We start from the raw sequence: 20998 nt of genomic DNA on the forward strand, positions 1-20998 counted from the left end.
AGATTAAGCAATAGAACGCACTATCCAGTAATTAAAACAGACAGGCAGCACTTATGGTGCAACCCTACGCATAAATCTTCTCTTAAGCGTGCGCAATAGTGTTGCATAATTTTCTTAGGTGGAGAAATTCTTAAATCTGCGCAAAAAATAATTTTTTAACCCTTTTTTTCGATCTGCGTTTATGCCTTTCGTTTTATTTAATAAATTAAAATGTATTTCAAAGTAAAAAAAAAAACAAAAAAATATATATGCATTTTAATATTTGTCAAAAATTTGTTCATTGAGTTTTTTTACCACTGTGAATAGTCTACATATGTAAAATAGAACTGGGTAGCACTCAGCAAGCCGTTCTTGCACCAAATAAATTGGATAACTTTGTTGTTGCTTTCAGAAGTACAATTTTTGATGAGTTAGAGCCCTTTCACACAGGCAATTCCTGTTCCATTCTTAGTTTTATAGAAGAGGGGCGACGAGGAGAGGAGAATCGCGCCGAGTCTGCTGTGTTCTGGCAACACGCTTTGTTTTCTAATACGTAACAGTTCGCTGCTACGTAACAGCGTTACATTTTATAATTTATTTTTTGTATGAAATTTGCAACGATATATATTAATTGATTATAAAAATTAACTTATGAAATATATTATTTTGTTTGAATACGATGCGTACAAGAAGTTGATAAAATGAGATGAAAGAGAAAAGCAGTGCTCAAAGTTAGCGACCAGCGTTGCTGCACTGAAGCAAGTTTTATAGCATCATCATTGTATGCATGGTATAATGTTATACGTGGCTGTTGTAAACATAATGTTAGGTGATAGCTAGAGTTACCAAGTTTGGCTGCTTATAATGACGTGGCAACTCGTATTTTTATACAAGTGTTTGTACAATTTATTTAAGAAAGGTGTTCAGCGTAATGGCTTCGTCAGGTTAGTTTTTTCTAATTAATTTTTAAATTGCTAATTAAAGTGCATATATTTTTAAGTTGGTGTTAATATTTGTATTAATTTATTTTTGATCATACGAAATTTCATAGGTTCTAATATATTAATGTGCTTGACGTAATTGTTCAATAGTAAAGAGTGAAAGCTTACACTTTCATATATATGTATATATTATGTATATATGTACATTGAAATATAATATGTACCCCCAATTTGTGATATTTTTCTGTGAACAATTCTTCCGATACAGCTATTACTACGGTCTTAAAGAGTTTGAAATTTTATTTTGGTTGTGTGTCTACGATGGTTACGAAAAACAACGAGTCTATATTTACGAATATATATGTATATTAAATTAATTGAAATATACCTCTTGATGATCGTATCCATGTGTTATAGTTATCTTAACGTGTTTTCTGCCATGGTATGTAAATGTATGTACTGTTTCTTAAAACGTGTCTGATAAATCAAATGAAGTTTATTCATTTTTGACAAACGTTAATGTTGTAATACCAAACTGAGAAATAACTTTTGGCTGCGATCAAGAGAATGGAACGAGCACGACCAACGACAATGACGGATAGAGAAGAATCTCCAGAAACGAATAAAAAAAAATCTCAAATGCAGGAAACAAGTACCCTATAAAAAGTTTGTATAAAGTAACATATTGTAAAGAAAAAGGATATTCATTATTAGCGATATTCTTCCTCCGCATATATCCTATAATTATTTAAGAAAAATCGGTACTTACATATTAACGCCAACGCACCTAGTTGTTCCATGGATACAACGAAGTTGGATCGATCAGAGTAATTTTTTATTAAATGCGGCCGAAGGCAAAAAAAACGTAAGACAACCTAGTTATTCGATCTTTCCAACTATTCCATTTTTGTCTCTTATCGAAAGCGGGATATTTTTGCGATATAATTAGCAGGGGAGATTTAATCACTGGTGCGCAAAGTGGCCATTTTATTTTAATTAGCACAAAATAAACACATTTTAATAAATACAAAAAATGTATATCGCATCGTTTACGATGGGCGGAACTTCCAAAGTGTATATCTCTTAGAATATTACTCGAATATTATATTTTGGATAATAGTATAAACTAATTGTACTACTTAATAAGACCAAACAATACTTTTTCAATTTTTAAAATCCACCACCCCTTAATATGGTTGTCACTCGATATCCAATAGATAAGTCGACAGAAGTATCAGCTCTGATCAACAACGGGAGTGATATTGACGTCGTGAAAGCTAATACTACCCACCTTCTTTCATTTTTCCTTTTTTGGAGTAATGCAACTATTCGCGCCATTTTTTGTAATCTCTTAGTATTGCGCATCGTAATAAAGGAAAATCTCCTACCGAAACGCCGGACATTATGATTTACTCTCAAAAATGGTATTTAATACAATTCATTGACTACTGTCAGAATGATACATCAAAACTAGACTGATATTTGCAAAGGACCACACGAACGAACCAACAGAATTTGTAAGTACGTGCTTTGAAGCGAAAACAATATAAATAGGATGAGTTTAGATAGAAAAACAATTGTAAGTCGTCTACAAGTTAAAGCTCTTAACCGAATGTATACCAAGGTGCATGATGGACTGCGTCACATTTTTATGGTATGGTGTCGTGCCAAGTGTTCACGTAAATTGTAAAATGGATCGGTATCGGTATTTGGATATACTAACAAATAGAATGGAACCATATTTATTGGAGGCCATATCCATACCATACAGATATTTATGTAGTAGAATGATCCAAAGCACACAGCAAAGGTACTACGGCAAGGAAAAAGTTAGGAATTGGATTGGCCCGCGCAAAGCCAGGACCTCAACCCAATAGAAAACTTACGTAATGATGTCAAGACACCAATAGCATAGAAAAGATTAAAAATTTTTTATAATTTATAGGCTGGAGTTGAGGACTCTTGGTATTTAATACCAAAAATTATATGCCTTTAAATTCTTACGTGATAAACTTAATGAATGAATAGACGTTAACCAAGAAGTGATTATGTAAAATGTATTGAACCCACGAATTATATATATTTGGAGATATAAAACGATTTGGCGATGTTCGAAAAAATAAAAACGAAATAATTTACAGAACATGTCAAAAGATTTGAGAACAGAAAATCAGAAAATATTGCCCGAAAACGATTTGCAACACATGCTTGATATAATAGTACGAGAGCTAGCAACGTCAAAAAAACAAGAATTTCAGGTAGGCCAGTTTTTAGATATGCTATCTCTCTCACTCCCCCGGACATGATACAGGCTATCTGGCTGGCGGTAGCGGTTGCGTTCATCAGTGCGCATCGTACCTATACAGGTAAAATAGTATAATTTCAAATCATTTTAAGAAGTTTTTTTTTTATTATTTTCATTAAACAATTCTCAATAAAAACTTATTATTGCCAGATATTTTTGATGTTGTTTAAACGGTGCCAAACGCCTAGGTTAGGTTGAAAATTACTAAAAGTAGGTTAGCTCACTAACCAAAAAAGTTAGAAACACTAAATTTCACATAGGAAATGGCAGATAGAAGCTACACTCAGATTTTTTTACAAAATGGAAAATGGGAGTGGCATCGCCCACTTATGGGTCAAAAACCATATCTCAGGAACTACTCGACCGATTCGAATGAAATTCGGTATATAATATTTTATTGACACCCTGATAACACTGACAAAAAATGGGCGAAATCGGTTCACATCCACTACAACTTTCCTTATAACTCAATTTTGAAATCCATCTTATTCCTTAACTTTATAATGTAAACATAAGGAACCAATGAAGATAACGGAATAAAACTTTACACAAATAGTGCATATTATCTTTGGCTTCACTTGTGAAAAAATACCATAACTTTTCAAGGCCCCAGATATCGAACATGTTGAACTCAGCGCCTAAGGATAAATTTTAACCGAAAATATGGGTAAATCTCTCAGCTAATTTAATGTAATTCAGAGGAAATTGTTTTCTTCTAATAGTGTGTCTCTGTTCCAAAAATTATTAAAATCGGGTCATAACATTTCCATATACCTCATTGTAGGTTTTTCAAAAATACGGTGAGCTTTATTCCGCATATATGTATGTATTGGTTAAATTTCTTCAATAAATTGCGAGAGTATAAAATGTTCGGTTGCACCCGAACTTAGCCTTTCCTTACTTGTTTGAAATAATTTTTATTGACTACAAGCAGCTGTTGTCGTTTAATAAAAAATAGACGTTTGGCACCGTTTAACCAACATCAAAAATATCTGGCAATAATAAGTTTTTGTTGAGAATTGTTTTATAAAAATATTAAAAAAAAAACTTCTTAAAATGATTTGAAATTATAATATTTTACCTGTATAGGTACATACGATGCGCACTGATGAACGCAACCGCTACCGCCAGCCAGATAGCCTGTATGATGTCCGGGGGAGTGAGAGAGATAGCATATCTAAAAACTGGCCTACCTGAAATTCTAGCTCAAAAACGTTGCTATGATCAGAGATCACCGATTTGAAATCGTACACATGTAAATAATCATTATATAACGGGTGATTTTTTTGAGGTTAGGATTTTCATGCATTAGTATTTGACAGATCACGTGGGATTTCAGACATGGTGTCAAAGAGAAAGATGCTCAGTATGCTTTGACATTTCATCATGAATAGACTTACTAACGAGCAACGCTTGCAAATCATTGAATTTTATTACCAAAATCAGTGTTCGGTTCGAAATGTTTTTTATCGACAAATTTTGTTCAGCGATGAGGCTCATTTCTGGTTGAATGGCTACGTAAATAAGCAAAATTGCCGCATTTGGGGTGAAGAGCAACCAGAAGCCGTTCAAGAACTGCCCATGCATCCCGAAAAATGCACTGTTTGGTGTGGTTTGTACGCTGGTGGAATCATTGGACCGTATTTTTTCAAAGATGCTGTTGGACGCAACGTTACGGTGAATGGCGATCGCTATCGTTCGATGCTAACAAACTTTTTGTTGCCAAAAATGGAAGAACTGAACTTGGTTGACATGTGGTTTCAACAAGATGGCGCTACATGCCACACAGCTCGCGATTCTATGGCCATTTTGAGGGAAAACTTCGGAGAACAATTCATCTCAAGAAATGGACCCGTAAGTTGGCCACCAAGATCATGCGATTTAACGCCTTTAGACTATTTTTTGTGGGGCTACGTCAAGTCTAAAGTCTACAGAAATAAGCCAGCAACTATTCCAGCTTTGGAAGACAACATTTCCGAAGAAATTCGGGCTATTCCGGCCGAAATGCTCGAAAAAGTTGCCCAAAATTGGACTTTCCGAATGGACCACCTAAGACGCAGCCGCGGTCAACATTTAAATGAAATTATCTTCAAAAAGTAAATGTCGTGAACCAATCTAACGTTTCAAATAAAGAACCGATGAGATTTTGCAAATTTTATGCGTTTTTTTTTTTTTAAAAAGTTATCAAGCTCTTAAAAAATCACCCTTTATGTATATTGTTTTTCAGGAAAAAAAGGAAAGAAAAAGGGCACCGTCATATCGTTGCAGTCCTTCTTGGCAAATGGTGATGTACCCGTGGGAATCACACAAGTATCCAAAAAAGTCAGGAACCTTGAGGGTGAAGAAAGTGATGATGGAGCTAATACTATGCCTCTAGTTTTCCAATTACCAACTGCCCCTAGAGCAAATCGTATATTTGATGATGATTCCGTTCCGCATAGCCCTCCATATATCGCATACTTAACCAACCTTCCTTTTGATGCCAAAGAAGAGGATTTACAAGAATTTTTCGGTGCAACGCCAATAGTATCTTTGCGTTTACCACGTGAGGAAGGCGAAACAGGTCGTGTAAGAGGTTTTGGTTATGTTGAATTTGAGAATCGAGATGATTTAATCAATACTCTAAGCTTGCCCGACCCATCTATTAAAGGCAGAAGGATTAGAATAGAATTATCTAATGAGAGTGATAACCAAGGTTTTAGACAAAGAGGAAATCGTCGTGGTTTTGATGGTTTCTCTAACAGTGGAGAAAATAGGGAATCTACCAATTGGCGTCGAGACAGTAATAATACTAATTCTAATGATGGTTATGGTAAGCCCTTTAGTCGGGAAAGAAGATATGAACCAGACGAAAATAAAAGTTCAGGCTCTTGGCGGTCTGGAAACAGAACTAATACGAATCAAAATCTTGAGTCTAAATTCAGAAATAAAGACGCTGAAAGGCCCATTCCAAACAGATTTAAAAGAGATGATCAAGAATTGGAAAGGCCTAAACTTAATTTGAAGCCGCGCACACTACCTCTGCCAGTTGTGAACAAAGATTTAGATAGAGACATAGAAATCATAGGTGAAAATAATAAAACTCCTACACCAGTTGGTGTTACGTCTCAAAACGTATTTGGTTCTGCAAAGCCAGTAGATACAGCTACTCGTGAATTGGAGATCGAGGAAAGAATGAGTGAAGCTCGCCGTCAGCAGCAGATAAAACATGAACTTGATCAAAGTGAAATCAATGAGAAAATTGGAGATATTCAATTGGAGAAAACTAATAAGGATTCTACGAATTATACCACAAGCTGGCGTAGAAAAGATGTTGCCGTCGAAAATCTGGATAACAATAGTTTAGGACATAGTACAGATGGACTAGATGCACAGAAAATCGGTATGTCGAAGTGTGGTTAATAATATGATTTCAGCATAATTATTAAATGTATAAATATAATATACTTATAGAAAATCGTCGCTATGACAGAGATGAACACCCTCAAACCAGAAATCGTGAGCATATTGACCGGTAAGTACTTATGTAACAGTGAAAGCAAATCGGAAGAGACCATACTTTTTCTGAATCACAATATGGTTTTCAGAGAAATACTTACATTTTTTTTTAATTTTAATATTTCCATAATGTGAACAGTACAAATTTGTTTTGTGCTTTTATCAGTTGTTTTTGACAATATAATAATAGTAATTATAACATATAAAAGTTGTGTTAGATAAAGAAATAACAGATAAATCCATATATATCGTAAACAATAAAAATATTTTCTATGTAACACATTTTAAAATATGTAAAAATAATTTACAGGGGCTGGCATTTTAAAATAAAATTGTTAAAATTTTTCCCTAATCATCAAATAATTCTATAAACATTAGTGAATTTCGACAATATGCATATTTTGAGATTGTGTTAAGTGAAATATTAAAGGTTCCTAAAGATGTTTCTTATATTATATAAAGCATATATATGACTATTTAACTGAACAACTTCGGCATTCTAAGAAGATTTAACGTCTTTTCTACACATATTTGGTGGTTAAAATTTAAAAACAGTAAAAGACAGATTTTCTTCAAAATAGAATATTTCAGGCAGGCCAGCAAACATGTATGCACACATGTTATGCACACAATTAGAATAGTATAATTAAAATCATCAAATAATTCTATAAACATTAGTGAATTTCGACAATATGCATATTTTGAGATTGTGTTAAGTGAAATATTAAAGGTTCCTAAAGATGTTTCTTATATTATATAAAGCATATATATGACTATTTAACTGAACAACTTCGGCATTCTAAGAAGATTTAACGTCTTTTCTACACATATTTGGTGGTTAAAATTTAAAAACAGTAAAAGACAGATTTTCTTCAAAATAGAATATTTCAGGCAGGCCAGCAAACATGTATGCACACATGTTATGCACACAATTAGAATAGTATAATTAATAATTATTATTAGTTGAAGTTTGTTATTTTTAAAGAGGTAAAGATAAGAATGCAGATATGTTTAATTCATGTCAGTTCAGGGAGATATTGCTCAAGGCTTTGTGGAGAGTGACAAAAATAAAGTCGTTGCGGATTAGAACGAATTAGATTCTATAATCAGATCCTATAATCAGAATATCTAGGCATGACATCTTCGGATGCTAAGGTATTACGTAGTTTTTGAAACGTCGGTTATTGCGCTTCGCTGAACTGCCGGGGAATATTCCGCGATCTGTGACTACTCTCAGTTCCATTTGCCCCATTTTAAATGTCCGGAATGTATGTATGTATGTGATTGGCGTTGCAACCGTTTAGCCGGTTATAGCCGAATCGACGATAGTGCGCCACCTCTCTCTCTCCTTCGCAGTTCGGCGCCAGTTGGAGATCCCAAGTTTAACCAGGTCGCTCTCCACCTGGTCCCTCCAACGGAGTGGAGGCCTTCCCCTTCCTCGGCTTCCTCCGGCGGGTACTGCATCGAACACTTTCAGTGCTGGAGTGTTTTCGTCCATTCGGACAACATGACCTAGCCAGCGTAGCCGCTGTCTTTTTATTCGCTGAACTATGTCAATGTCGTCGTATAACTCGACATACAGCTCATCGTTCCATCGTCTGCGGTATTCGCCGTTGCCAATGTTCTGAGGACCATAAATCTTGCGCAAAATTTTCCTCTCGAAAACTCCTAGTGTCGTCTCATCTGATGTTGACATCGTCCAAGCTTCTGCACCGTAGAGCAGGACGGGAATGATAAACGACTTGTAGAGCTTGATTTTGGTTCGTCGAGAGGACTTTACTGTTCAATTGCCTACTCAGTCCAAAGTAGCACCTGTTGGCAAGAGTTATTCTGCGCTGGATTTCGAGGCTGACATTGTTCGTGTTGTTGATGCTGGTTCCCAGGTATACGAAATTATCTACGACCTCGAAGTTATGACTGTCAACAGTGACGTGGGAGCCAAGACGCGAATGCGCCGACTGTTTGCTTGATGACAGGAGATATTTCGTCTTGTCCTCATTCACCTCCAGACCCATTCGCTTCGCCTCCTTATCCATGCGGAATAGGTCTTGCTATTACCGCGAAATCCTTAATGAAGCATTTGTAATAACGTGCGGTGCCCAGGAATGACCTGACCTCAAATACCTTTTTCGGCTCTGGAAAATGTCGTATGACCTTGACCTTGTGACATACGCTGAGTGTACTCTGAGTCAAAAACATATTTATAAGTGGTACAAGCATTTTAATGAAGGTTGAGAAGATGTGAATGACGACGCCGCCCTGAACGTCCCAGCACATCCAACAACCGCCGAATCATTATTAGAGAAGTTGCTGTAGATGTCGGCATATCGGTTGGCTCATGGCATGCAATTTTTTCAGAAATTTTGGGCATGAAGCGGAGTTCGTTACGAAATTGCTGAAATTGTTCAGGAATTGTTGAATGACGGCAATCCAGTTTGCTTAAAAGAGTCATAACAGGTTATGAATTATGGGTATATGGTTATGACAAGAGCAAATTCTCGACAGCAAACGGGCAATTTCAAGTTAATCATATTTAGAATATACCCGCCTACTGCTTAGGGTTGTTGTTTTGCTAGAAACAGAAATTTTCATTTTACACCTCTTCACTATATGAAAAAGTGAAACTGGGACAAAAATGTACCAGCAGGATGTTTATGAAGTCGTGGTAAAACTGTTAAGCAATACTCTCTTCGATAGAGAGCAGTAGATCTTGCACTAAGATTCTGCTCCAGCACATCCAGCAGTGACTGAAACGTGACATTTCTGGTTTCATAACTACAGATGGTTGGCCGTCTGGAAGTCAAGATTTGAGTCCATTGGGCTACAGTTCATGGTCAAAGTTTGGGTAAAAACAAAATGTCTCTATTTCGATTAAAACTTTGCAGTAGATCTGTGACATAAGTGAATATGATACTAAATGTGAGTGCAATCTTTTCATGATTTCCAGTATTCGGAAACTATAAACTATAGGTTTTGAAATGAAAATCAACTCAATTTCTACTTAACACAATGGGATATTTCCATTTATTTCACTTTCAAGTTTCCGATGGTATTAATAGTAATATATGATGTTAAAACAATTGGTATTTTACTAATTTGATAAATACTAAACTTTATACGTGAAAGAAAAATTAGTAATTTATGTATATATATTTTCAGCGATAAAAGCAGCTACATACAACGCGATGGAAAACACAAAGATGAAAATAAGGTTAAGAAATTTACGAAAAACGAGCGCACATTTCCAAAAAGTCAGGAAAACATAAATCTACCGGTGGGTAAAATATTATACGCATATTTATATAAAATACTATATACTACTACTACCATATATTGAATTGTTTACATATATTTAAACAGTTTTATTTATTGAAAAAAATTATAAATTTTTATGCTATCTTAATGCGAAGATGAAAGAATTCGTAACATCTGTTTGTTAATTTGCTCCTTTTTTTGGACACTTTGCTATAATAATACGTCAATGCAATTGTGCATCCAATTATAGTTGACGATTATAATGGAAAATTTGATAACTATATTAGAGGATCCGCAGAATTAAAATTGTGAGGCTTGACACTTTTTCTAGTAAACGAAATTATGTTTTCTATTAAAATCTAAATCTACCTTAAAAGATCAGTCAATTAATACTTTTATAGAAGAAAGGTAACAATTCAATCGTGTAAGGCTACCGAGACGTATTCGCCAGTATAATTTACGGGCTACAAAAACTGAATTTTAGTTTACGATAAAGCAAAGAAAAATGACATTCATTGAAATTTGCAATCGTGAGTGATGAATTACTTTATTAGTACGCTTGTCATGAAATTACTAGTTTTCTGTGCATTAATTTATCTATTTCTCAAGTTGATTGTTATTGGCATTTTTTGACAACCTGTAAAAATATTTAGGCACAATTGTTACAATTATGGCGTAGTTACAATTATTATTTCTTATACTATGATTACAAGTTTAATCTGTTTCGTCAACAGATATTTAGACCAGCATTGCTACATGATGGTACAGTTTTAATTTTAAGTTATTCGTCAGTCGTCTTTATATTTATTACAATTTGTTTTTTTTTCTTACAGGTTCTCCAAACATCAAATAAATATGCTGGTCTTAATGACGAGGTATCGGATTAATCGCCTTAAATTATACCGTTTCGTATATGAAGTTTTTATAATTTAAAGTAATAAAATGCATTTATGGATGTATGTTTTTTCTGTATTATTGTTATTTCTTATTAACTTTTAGCAGCTTAGTTATTGTAAAGAAGAATTAGCAGCCTGTTTAATACCTTATGCGGCATGAAAATTTGCGCCTTGAATGAGTTATTGGATGATGATTGTTTCCAAAAAGTCTCTTGTTAGTGGTACTTGTTATAGGGAATATTCTAAATACATGATCCTGGACTTATATATAGAGTGAATTTAAATTTAGTTAACTGAAGAGCCCACCTCCTGTTCAAGACATTCGTTATACGTTTTTGACATTTTCGTTGGTTACAAACTTGTAATAAGTTTAAATAATAGAGAAAATACTTTAATAACCGTTTTTTCACTTCGTTGCTGCATCATTTTGGCTGTGAGCCACTGTACATTTAGGTTAGATATCGTTGAATCGACTTGATCCGTGTTACAAATAGAGTTCAGTTCGACATTTAGTAAATTTGCAGTGCCCAGTTTGCGTTTTTGCAGTCAAACTTTAAAAAATTCGTTAGTGAGTTGGAAATTGAGAATAACCGACACTGTCAAATGATCAGAACTTTGTTGGTTTAACAAAATCGTCTTGGACAATTTTAACCGTTGAACCCCAGAGTTGATTTCTAAAATAAAAACTCGCTTATCGAGGTTGGGCTCTGGGAAACCACCCCAATGAAAATGTAACGACATCCTCGGATGATAGACCCCAACTCTGATGACGACCACTGCATATGCATTAAGAACTATGGTTAAGTCGCGAGTAGGTCAATGTGCCATTAACTGAAGCGGCCTAATAAAGGAGATTAAATTCGTGTAGGATTCTAGGTGGGTGAGAGACTTGGGCGTCGAGTCCTGAGCTTCACTTCGGTGGATGAACTTCTAGCCGAAATTCACATCAAATCGAAGTTCTTCTGCATATCATGACCAAAGAACCGTATTATGAGAGTCTGGAGCTATTGAGAGTCACCACCACAATATCAAAATTGTTGGATAAAGAAGATATCAGAGTTGTTAAATTCAACCTCCATAACGAAACATAGAGGCTGATCGACTATGTCGGGCCCGAATTTTAATTGTTCGTAGTATTAGTTTGCAGCATAAGATAATCCATCAAGATACTTGGCTGTCTCCAGATCAAAAAACTCACAAACAGATCGACCATGTTGTGATATCTCCAGTGCTTTTGATGAGCGTACGCTTCGAGAACATAACATCGACCCGGACCAATATCTTGTAGCAATAAAGGTATGAACCCTCTGTGGAGCAAAGCATGATCGTCTACACATGGAAGGTTCGATGTGGGGAAGATGCAATCACCTCCGACAGCCAAAAGCTTTTCTACCCGGTATAAGGGACCTGTGGGACGGCAAATTCCTTACATACAGCTTCAATCGAAAACATCGGCTTGCGCAAAATTCAAAAGAATTGCTACAATACGACGAGGACTGTCGTGTCGCAGTGGAGGGAAAACGGACTGCCTCTTCGAACCGTTACGAGGATGGGATGGATACCAGCAGAGAAGTAAGCGAGATGTATTTTCAGACAAAAAAGAGAGAGTAAAGAGGACGAAATGCGTGAGTACGTAGAACTTTGCACGCTGGCCGGCAGGGGTAATGCTCGAAAATTCTTCGAAAAGATGCGGTTACTTCCCCCAGAGTGGCGGCTAATCCCCAGAGTTTACATAATTTGTGGAGGGAACGCTTCTCCAGCCTGCTGCATGCTAGTGAAAGTATAACACCAGGAGATGTCGAACCCAATCTATAACGATAGAAAAATTTTCCGTTGCCCGATTACCCAGAAATTCGAATAGCAATTACCCACTTGGGAGGATAGGGGCAATGAATTATCAGCCGCGCTGTTCAAATATAACGGCGAAAAACTGACGTTGATGCATACATCGGAAAGGTTTTTCCCGTTCTGATATCACTTCTTTTTACTGTCCATATCGTATTAGAGCTGAAGAGCGTGTATGGCTAATATTATACCGTAGTTAGCATACAGTATTTTATAACTATTGCTAGCAATGAACAGTTACTTTGTCGGAGTGCAGATCAGTTTTAATTTTCACAAAATACATAAAATACATAGGCATATATGTACATATGCCAACAATTCTCATTAAAATATTTACTATAAACATACATTGAAGGAGGATGGGATCATGTGTAGAAGTTCAAGCAAGTGAGGAAAGTTTTTGATTGTCATTCACTTGGGAGTGGCCAGAAACGATTCTTCTCCACATGTTTCAAGCAGCTCACGACTTCCGGTTTTAGACCAAGTATCCTCTGGGTAGCCATCGGACATCCGTTGGAAGGCGAGCTAAAGTGAGAAGGCGAAGCCCGCTTATGCGGTTGTGCGTAGGGTTTGGGACCCACCACATAAAAACACCCCCCAATGAAAAATCTACGAAAGCCTCGGATGAGACACCCCCCTTTTGATGATGACCCCTGCAAACGTTTTAAGGATAATGATATAAGGGCATGCACCTGGAATGTCCGGACCCTTAATTGGGAAGGTGCCTCTGCCCAGCTGGTTGATGTCCTCATACGACTCAAGGCTGACATCACCGCCATCCAAGAAGTGCGATGGACGGGACAAGGACGGAAGAAGGTGGGTCCTTGTGACATCTACTACAGCGGCCATATAAAGGAGCGCAAATTTGGTGTTGGATTTGTGGTGGGAGAGAGACTCCATCGCAGAGTCCTGGCATTCACCCCAGTGGATGAACGTCTAGCCACAATCCGCATCAAAGCGAGGTTCTTCAACAAATCGCTGATTTGCGCCCACGCCCCAACGGAAGAGAAGGACGATGTGACCAAAGATGCTTTCTATGAGCGCCTAGAACGCACCTATGAGCGCTGCCCCCGCCACGATGTGAAAGTCGTGCTTGGCGATTTTAACGCCAGGGTGGGTAAAGAAGGTGTCTTTGGCACAACAGTCGGAAAATTCAACCTCCATGACGAAACATCGCCAAACGGCCTGAGGCTGATCGACTTCGCTGGGGCTCGAAATATGGTCGTCTGTAGTACCAGATTCCAGCATAAGAAAATACATCAAGCTATTGGCTGTCTGCTGATCGAAACACGCGGAACCAAATCGATCACGTTGTGATAGACGGAAGACATGTCTCCTGTGTTTTAGACGTGCGTACGCTCCGAGGACCAAATATAGACTCTGACCATTATCTGGTCGCAGCAAAGATACGCACCCGCCTCTGTGCAGCAAAGAATGCCCGTCAACAAACACAAGGAAGGTTCGACGTCGAAAAGCTGCAATCGCAACAGACAGCCACGAAATACTCTACTTGACTTGCACTCCTGCTCTCTGAGAGCACTCATCAGCATCTCGGTATAAGGGAACTGTGGAACGGCATCTCAAACTCACTGCGTACCGCTGCAGCCGAAACAATTGGTTTTCGGCAACGACAAAAAACAAGCTGTTACGATGAGGAGTGCCGTCTCGCAGCGGAGAGAAAACAGACTGCCTACCTCGCAACGTTGCAAACGACCACAACACGTGCGGGATGGGATAGATACCGAGAGCTAAAGAGGGAAGCGAGAAGCATCTGCAGACAAAACAAGAAAGAGACCGAAAGACGTGAGTATAGAACAGATGTTCCATTACCCGACCATGAAGAAATTCGAATAGCAATTACCCGCTTGAAGAACAACAAAGCAGCGGGGGCCGATAGATTACCGGCAGAACTATTCAAATACGGCGGCGAAGAAATGATGAGGTGCATGCATCAGCTTCTTTGCAGAATATGGTCGGAAGAAAGCATGCCTGACGATTGGAATCCCAGTGTGCTCTGCCCAATCCATAAAAAGGGAGATCCCACAATCTGCGCCAATTACCGTGGGATCAGCCTCCTAAATATCGCATACAAGGTTCTATCGAGCGTACTGTGTGAAAGACTAAAGCCCACCGTCAACAAACTGATTGGACCTTATCAGTGTGGCTTTAGACCTGGAAAATCGACAACTGACCAGATATTCAACATGCGCCAAATTTTGGAGAAGACCCGTGAAAAGAGGATCGACACACACCACCTTTTTGTCGATTTTAAAGTTGCTTTCGACAGCACGAAAAGGAGCTGCCTTTACGCCGCGGTGTCTGAATTTGGTATCCCCGCAACGTTAATACGGCTGTGTAAATTGACGTTGAGCAACACTAAAAGCTCCGTCATGATTGGGAAGGACCTCTCCGAGCCGTTCGATACCAAACGAGGTTTCAGACAAGGTGCCTCACTATCGTGCGACTTCTTTAACCTGATGCTGGAAAAAATTATAAGAGCTGCAGAGCTAAACCGAGAAGGTACAATCTTCTACAAGAGTGTACAGCTTCTGGCGTACGTCGATGATATTGATATCATCGGAAGCAACAACCGCGCCGTTTGTTCTGCTTTTTCCCGCATGAATAAGGAGGCGAAGCGAATGGGTCTGGAGGTGAATGAGGACAAGACGAAATATCTCCTGTCATCAAGCAAACAGTCGGCGCATTCGCGTCTTGGCTCCCACGTCACTGTTGACAGTCATAACTTCGAGGTCGTAGATAATTTCGTATACCTGGGAACCAGTATCGACAACACCAACAATGTCAGCCTCGAAATCCAGCGCAGAATAACTCTTGTCAACAGGTGCTACTTTGGACTGAGTAGGCAATTGAACAGTAAAGTCCTCTCTCGACGAACCAAAATCAAGCTCTACAAGTCGCTTATCATTCTCGTCCTGCTTTACGGTGCAGAAGCTTGGACGATGTCAACATCAGATGAGACGACACTAGGAGTTTTCGAGAGGAAAATTTTACGCAAGATTTATGGTCCTAAGAACATTGGCAACGGCGAATACCGCAGACGATGGAACGATGAGCTGTACGAGTTATACGACGACGAATAAAAAGACAGCGGCTACGCTGGCTAGGTCATGTTGTCCGAATGGACGAAAACACTCCAGCCCTGAAAGTGTTCGATGCAGTACCCGCCGGAGGAAGCCGAGGAAGGGGAAGGCCTCCACTCCGTTGGAGGCACCAGGTGGAGAGCGACCTGGTTACACTTGGGATCTCCAACTGGCGCCGAACTGCGAAGGAGAGAGAGAGGTGGCGCACTATCGTCGCTTCGGCTATAACCGGCTAAACGGTTGCAACGCCAATCACGTACATACACACATAGAAGTTGCACACATGTGTATGTATTTACTAACTTTTTTCCAGCATAACTACAAATTGTTGGAGTTTTAGTTATGCATCTCACTTAGCTTAACCAAAAACCATCGGACATATGTATTAGCCGATGACATTTGCAGTTTTATTGTGCACATGTCGCTGTGAATATTTTGTTGAAATTAATTCTAATCTATTACATAGCCGATTTGACGGTTCATTGCATACAATAATTATCATAAAATATTGTATGCCATAAGCAATATGCAGTCTCCACAGGTAATATGAACAGCAAGAATGTTGTCATACAATAATATTTTGCCCGTCGAGATGCCCCGTTAGGCTGAAATTAAGATTGAATTAATAATTTGTTTCTGCAGAGACTCCAAAAATCTATTATATTCGATCTCTAATATTTATGTATTTTTAAGCCAACAGAATATGGATTCAGATATATCCAACTGTTGTCAAGTATTGCAGCAAGAACTTGAAGATGCAAAGTGTCATTTGGACGTTCTTAACAACAATATACGAAAGATTGTTGGTCGGCCAAGGGATCTGGGGTAAGTTTATACGAAAATTATTGTGATTATTTTAATTTTTTTGTTTTAAAATTTCGTAATTAGAAATGATAAAAACGTTGAAGACAACTCCAAAGATGAATGTTCTCAGAAATATGCAACTGAAAGAAAGAGCAGAAGGACACAGGAAGTAAAATCGGTGTTTAACCGATTATCAATATCAAATGATGATTTAAGGCCGAGATTGAGTTCACGCGTAATAAAGGAATTACCAACAAGACAAGACGTGTTAAAAGCTCAGGAATCCGATTTAGAATCCAGAGCCAGAAATCGGAGAATGTTTGGATCTCTCTTAGGTACATTGCACAAATTTTGTCAAGAGGAATCTCGTTTAAAACTGAAAGAAGATAAAAAGGCACAAGTGGAAAAAAAGTTGGAACAGCAACAATTACTTGAACGAGAAGCATTAAGAAAAGAACGTGATTGTCTCTTATTGAATCGACAGAAAAAACAGGAAAAAATTACAGCTATAGAGTTGAAACTAAATCGGTTAAAAGATTTTACTGCATTTGAAAACACATCAAAAAACTGTAGGGGCTGTATTAAAACAAAGACGAAGCCTTCGCTTTTCTATAGGCCATATAAATTCAGCAAAAAAACTCAATTTCTTTTAAATAATAGTCGGCAATCCATGGAGTCAGAAATGAGAAGTCGAAAAATAATGCTTAATAGTGAACTGAAAGAGTTTGATTTCGAAAATGACACTGAAGACAATAATGACAAAGGAACCGCATCAAATCAAAACACCATAAACATAATTAATAAACCATGCTTAGTTCAAGGTAAGCTTTTAGGAATGTCTTAAAAGTGTTAGAAATATGTCTATATATATCATGTACTTATCTTATTTTACAGGGGAGTTGGAGTTCAAAGAGAATAAATCTAGGAATTCGAACGAACCAACTTTAATTAGCAGTATAATTGTTGTTAAAAACAATAAATAGGCTTGTATTTTTCTGTTAATATAAAATTATCGAATAAATCTAAGTAATTTACTTTGATACGATAAACTCAACTGAAGTTGATAGAGCATGAACTTACATTTTCATATCTTATTGTCAGGATCAGTGTTTTTGCAGTTTTATAGTTTGATTGCTTTGAAAATAAAGGTCCTAAACACCTAACGCTCGCCTGATCCTTATAGAACCCAACCATTCGTCGATTCTACGAACATTTCATGGTGTTTTATACTTCATATGTTAACATAACTTTTCGGAATGTTGATAGAATTTATATATAATACATATATATGGCTCTAATATTAAATGGAATAAAATAATTATTAATTTTATTTTTTTGTTCAAATTATATTTGTTTCATAACTCTTTTCGTTAGCTGCTAGTTTATATGAGTTTAAAGTAAAACACAGTTTTAAAAAAAAAAATTAAAAAGAGCAAAAGCAGTGTTTCTCTTTCTTCAAATATAGGTTAAAATCCTATAAATATTTAAATATGAAAACATTCGATTGATATATGTTTTTGAATAAGCTGTTAAAATCTAGACTGTTTTGATGGAACTTTTAATTACAAAATTATTTGAATATCTCGCGACATTAGTTGTACATTTATCACAATTCGATGCGTGTGATGTTGTATATACTATAACCAAAGTGAAATGTAGAGTTGGCTTTAATTAAAACCCTTTTTTAAATAAATTTCATTTATCGTAAAGCCGTAGGATATACAATATTTTTGGTTAAACCTTAATGGGTATATATATTATACCTATAAACAAATTCTATGATTTTCCAACCCTGGAATACGCAACTTATAATTAACCGTAGAAAAGTGCGAAGTTTCTAAATCTAAGCTATAAATTTTCCTTGATCTTGTGCCTCATTATCATGACAAATATCTAGAGTATTGAAATTCTTAAACCTTTAAAGGGTATATTCGAATCTGAAGGAATCATTGGTATAAGTGGTAGTATGAATCAAGAATGTTGCAGATATGTGTCAATTATGCTGTGGCATTCTAGGTAAATCCAGTGAATTTAAAAATGCTACAGTATATTCGGACAAAGTAAGCAACTGGCGGAGAAACAACGAAAAGGCTTCGCAACAGAAATAAATAGTATCGGGTCACCGCATAGGACTGGAAAGAAATTACACAGTGTAATGTTTTAATGATAAAATATTTTTAAGAAATTTATTATGCGGTCCCCATGTCCGGTATCTGGGGTCTTGGAATTGTATGGTCCGATATTTTGATGGACAAAATTCTGTTTCAAAATGTTCGTATATGATTCCAGACTGATTTTATCGTCGCTTTGTTTAATCTTATGTGCTCGTTTTAAGCTTATCGCTTGTACGTGTTAGACCACGTACATGCGCAAATACTATTGTCGCGAATTATTCTGTCTTGCTGACACCCATTGCGTTCACACGAGAAATTTATGTTCGACAGCTCGCTTTGTGTTTTTCTGACATGATGCACTGCCATCAGGGTTTTTGTCACTGTAGTACGTTGGTCTGACCTAGTTTAAATATGGCATGTGTTACACCTAATAAAATTCCTCCAGCGCCTGGTTGGACACAATTATAGTTAGAAAAAAGCCGACACACAGAGCAACGCTGCTGTAATGAGTTTCTCCAATGAATGAACAAATCATCTTACAGCTTACCGAACCAAACCGTCGAAATTATAGCGTTTGGACAGATATAATCCGGTGGCGTAGAACTGGATCGAACAGCGAAACTATTTACTTATGCGACGAAGGAATACAGACCAAACCTTAATATCCACGTTGATAATATTCCATTTCCAACTGCAAAGGACAACACCAAAATGTTGTTACATTTGATAATCTGCACACACACCACGATGACTATGACCGAAGTACAAAGGTCATCAGGCTGTTAGTTGGTAGATCTTGGGGAAAAACCAAGAATTGTTGATGGCCAGTTAAAGGCAGACGGCTAGTCGGTCATTAACTATGCAGCATCGGCATAGTGGCCTAGATATAGCGGGACGCAGCGGATGAAGATACTGAGCTACCAGGATACTACACACCGGATTATCTCTGGATTCTTCTTTAGGAGCATTAAAAGGACATTTCTAGAATACGTCCACTACATCGAACAATATACCGACCAAACTTCGAACGCAGAAAACTTTAGAATGCCTTAAACGCCATTCACAGTGGAGGTATCAATACCTTTCTAGACTTCCTCCCATCAAATGGAGTTCTGGAAGTCAAACCGTTACCCATTGGAAACAACGAACTCCAATAACCGCGCGAAATCAGGGTGACCATGTGACGTACTATAGTTCTGTTTTTCTACTACTAGCAAGTGATAGTTCGGTAAGCTTCCGCTCGAAAAGCGTTTCTTAATACCAAAAACTAATAGAAGGCAGCGTCAGCTGATCGAGCGTTGGTTTCTATGGATGGAATTTTAGCTAGTCGTATGTAAAAACAGTAGCTGTAAAGTGCAGATCAGGGATGTTCTCCGCATTTGCTTTGATTTAGTTATTTTTAAATGTTTTGATTGATTTAATTCCATGAACATTAAATAATGATGAAAGACACAAATTGTGAATGTTTTGATTAATTAGAGTTAGATTTAAAATATAATATACTAGTTTACAAGCAAATATGGATTTTCTTTATAAAAGATATTGCCGAACAATTTATTAATTATTATATGGATTAATTTTTAAATATAATATGATAATAGTTGCAAAAAACTCAGATTTTTCCTCTATAATTATAATAGTTTTCAGTTTCTATTTTTTCCGTTGTTTCGCTGTCTCTGAGAGTAACTTATCAAATTTGGCACTCTTCCTCTTTCAAATAATCGCCAGTCTGTTAAAGAACGGACAAGTAGTTTCGGCGCGGTCTTGGCAACTACTATACGTTAGAGCGCAAGTTTACGTGTGATGGAAACTATCACAATTGTGCTATGTCCAACCATGTTTCTATAGCCTATGTTTATCCAGTATCCTTAAACAACTAGGGAGTAATGTACGTTTAGCATCAGAAATACGAGTAATTTAAACATTCCCGCGATCACAAGCGTTTAGTTCCTCCTTCGATCCAGTTTTTATATCCTCAATCGTAGCGTAGCGTCGTCCTTTAAGTCCAAGTAGCCCGCGAAGTGTCAAAATTCACGTTACTTTTTGTACAAACCTCGTAATTAAATTTGATCCTTACAAATTCTTAGAAAATTTGTTTCGAAATAGACCATTGCAATTATTAAACAATAGTTATAAAACTAATAAAATTATTGGTTTATATAAACTTCCTAGTGTCTAGTTTTAACCATGATACATAAATTTGTGTCTTCATCATTTCCAACTATTGTCAATTTTCTTTTTCTGAATTAAGTGATAAATC

General features: G+C 37.0%; 3 protein-coding genes across 3 annotated transcripts; all 3 read left to right on the forward strand.

The window, feature by feature from the left end:
- Positions 1-808: 808 nt before the first annotated feature.
- LOC105215791 (eukaryotic translation initiation factor 4B) lies at positions 809-10950 on the forward strand. The gene is made up of 5 exons (XM_011189908.3): positions 809-923; positions 5453-6607; positions 6679-6739; positions 9883-9997; positions 10812-10950. Exons 1-5 carry the CDS (start codon positions 911-913, stop codon positions 10863-10865), a joined length of 1398 nt encoding a protein of 465 aa, XP_011188210.1. The 5' UTR covers positions 809-910; the 3' UTR covers positions 10866-10950.
- Positions 1593-5429, forward strand: LOC128919914 (uncharacterized). The gene is made up of 2 exons (XM_054225567.1): positions 1593-2806; positions 2866-5429. Exon 2 carries the CDS (start codon positions 4612-4614, stop codon positions 5323-5325), a length of 714 nt encoding a protein of 237 aa, XP_054081542.1. The 5' UTR covers positions 1593-2806; positions 2866-4611; the 3' UTR covers positions 5326-5429.
- Positions 10951-16417: 5467 nt separating the features above from the next.
- On the forward strand, positions 16418-17678 carry LOC105215793 (pinin). The gene is made up of 3 exons (XM_011189917.3): positions 16418-16645; positions 16709-17445; positions 17519-17678. Exons 1-3 carry the CDS (start codon positions 16524-16526, stop codon positions 17605-17607), a joined length of 948 nt encoding a protein of 315 aa, XP_011188219.1. The 5' UTR covers positions 16418-16523; the 3' UTR covers positions 17608-17678.
- The last annotated feature ends 3320 nt before the right edge of the window (positions 17679-20998 follow it).

This window comes from Zeugodacus cucurbitae, chromosome 2, assembly GCF_028554725.1.
Source record: "Zeugodacus cucurbitae isolate PBARC_wt_2022May chromosome 2, idZeuCucr1.2, whole genome shotgun sequence".
Classification (NCBI taxonomy): domain Eukaryota; kingdom Metazoa; phylum Arthropoda; class Insecta; order Diptera; family Tephritidae; genus Zeugodacus; species Zeugodacus cucurbitae.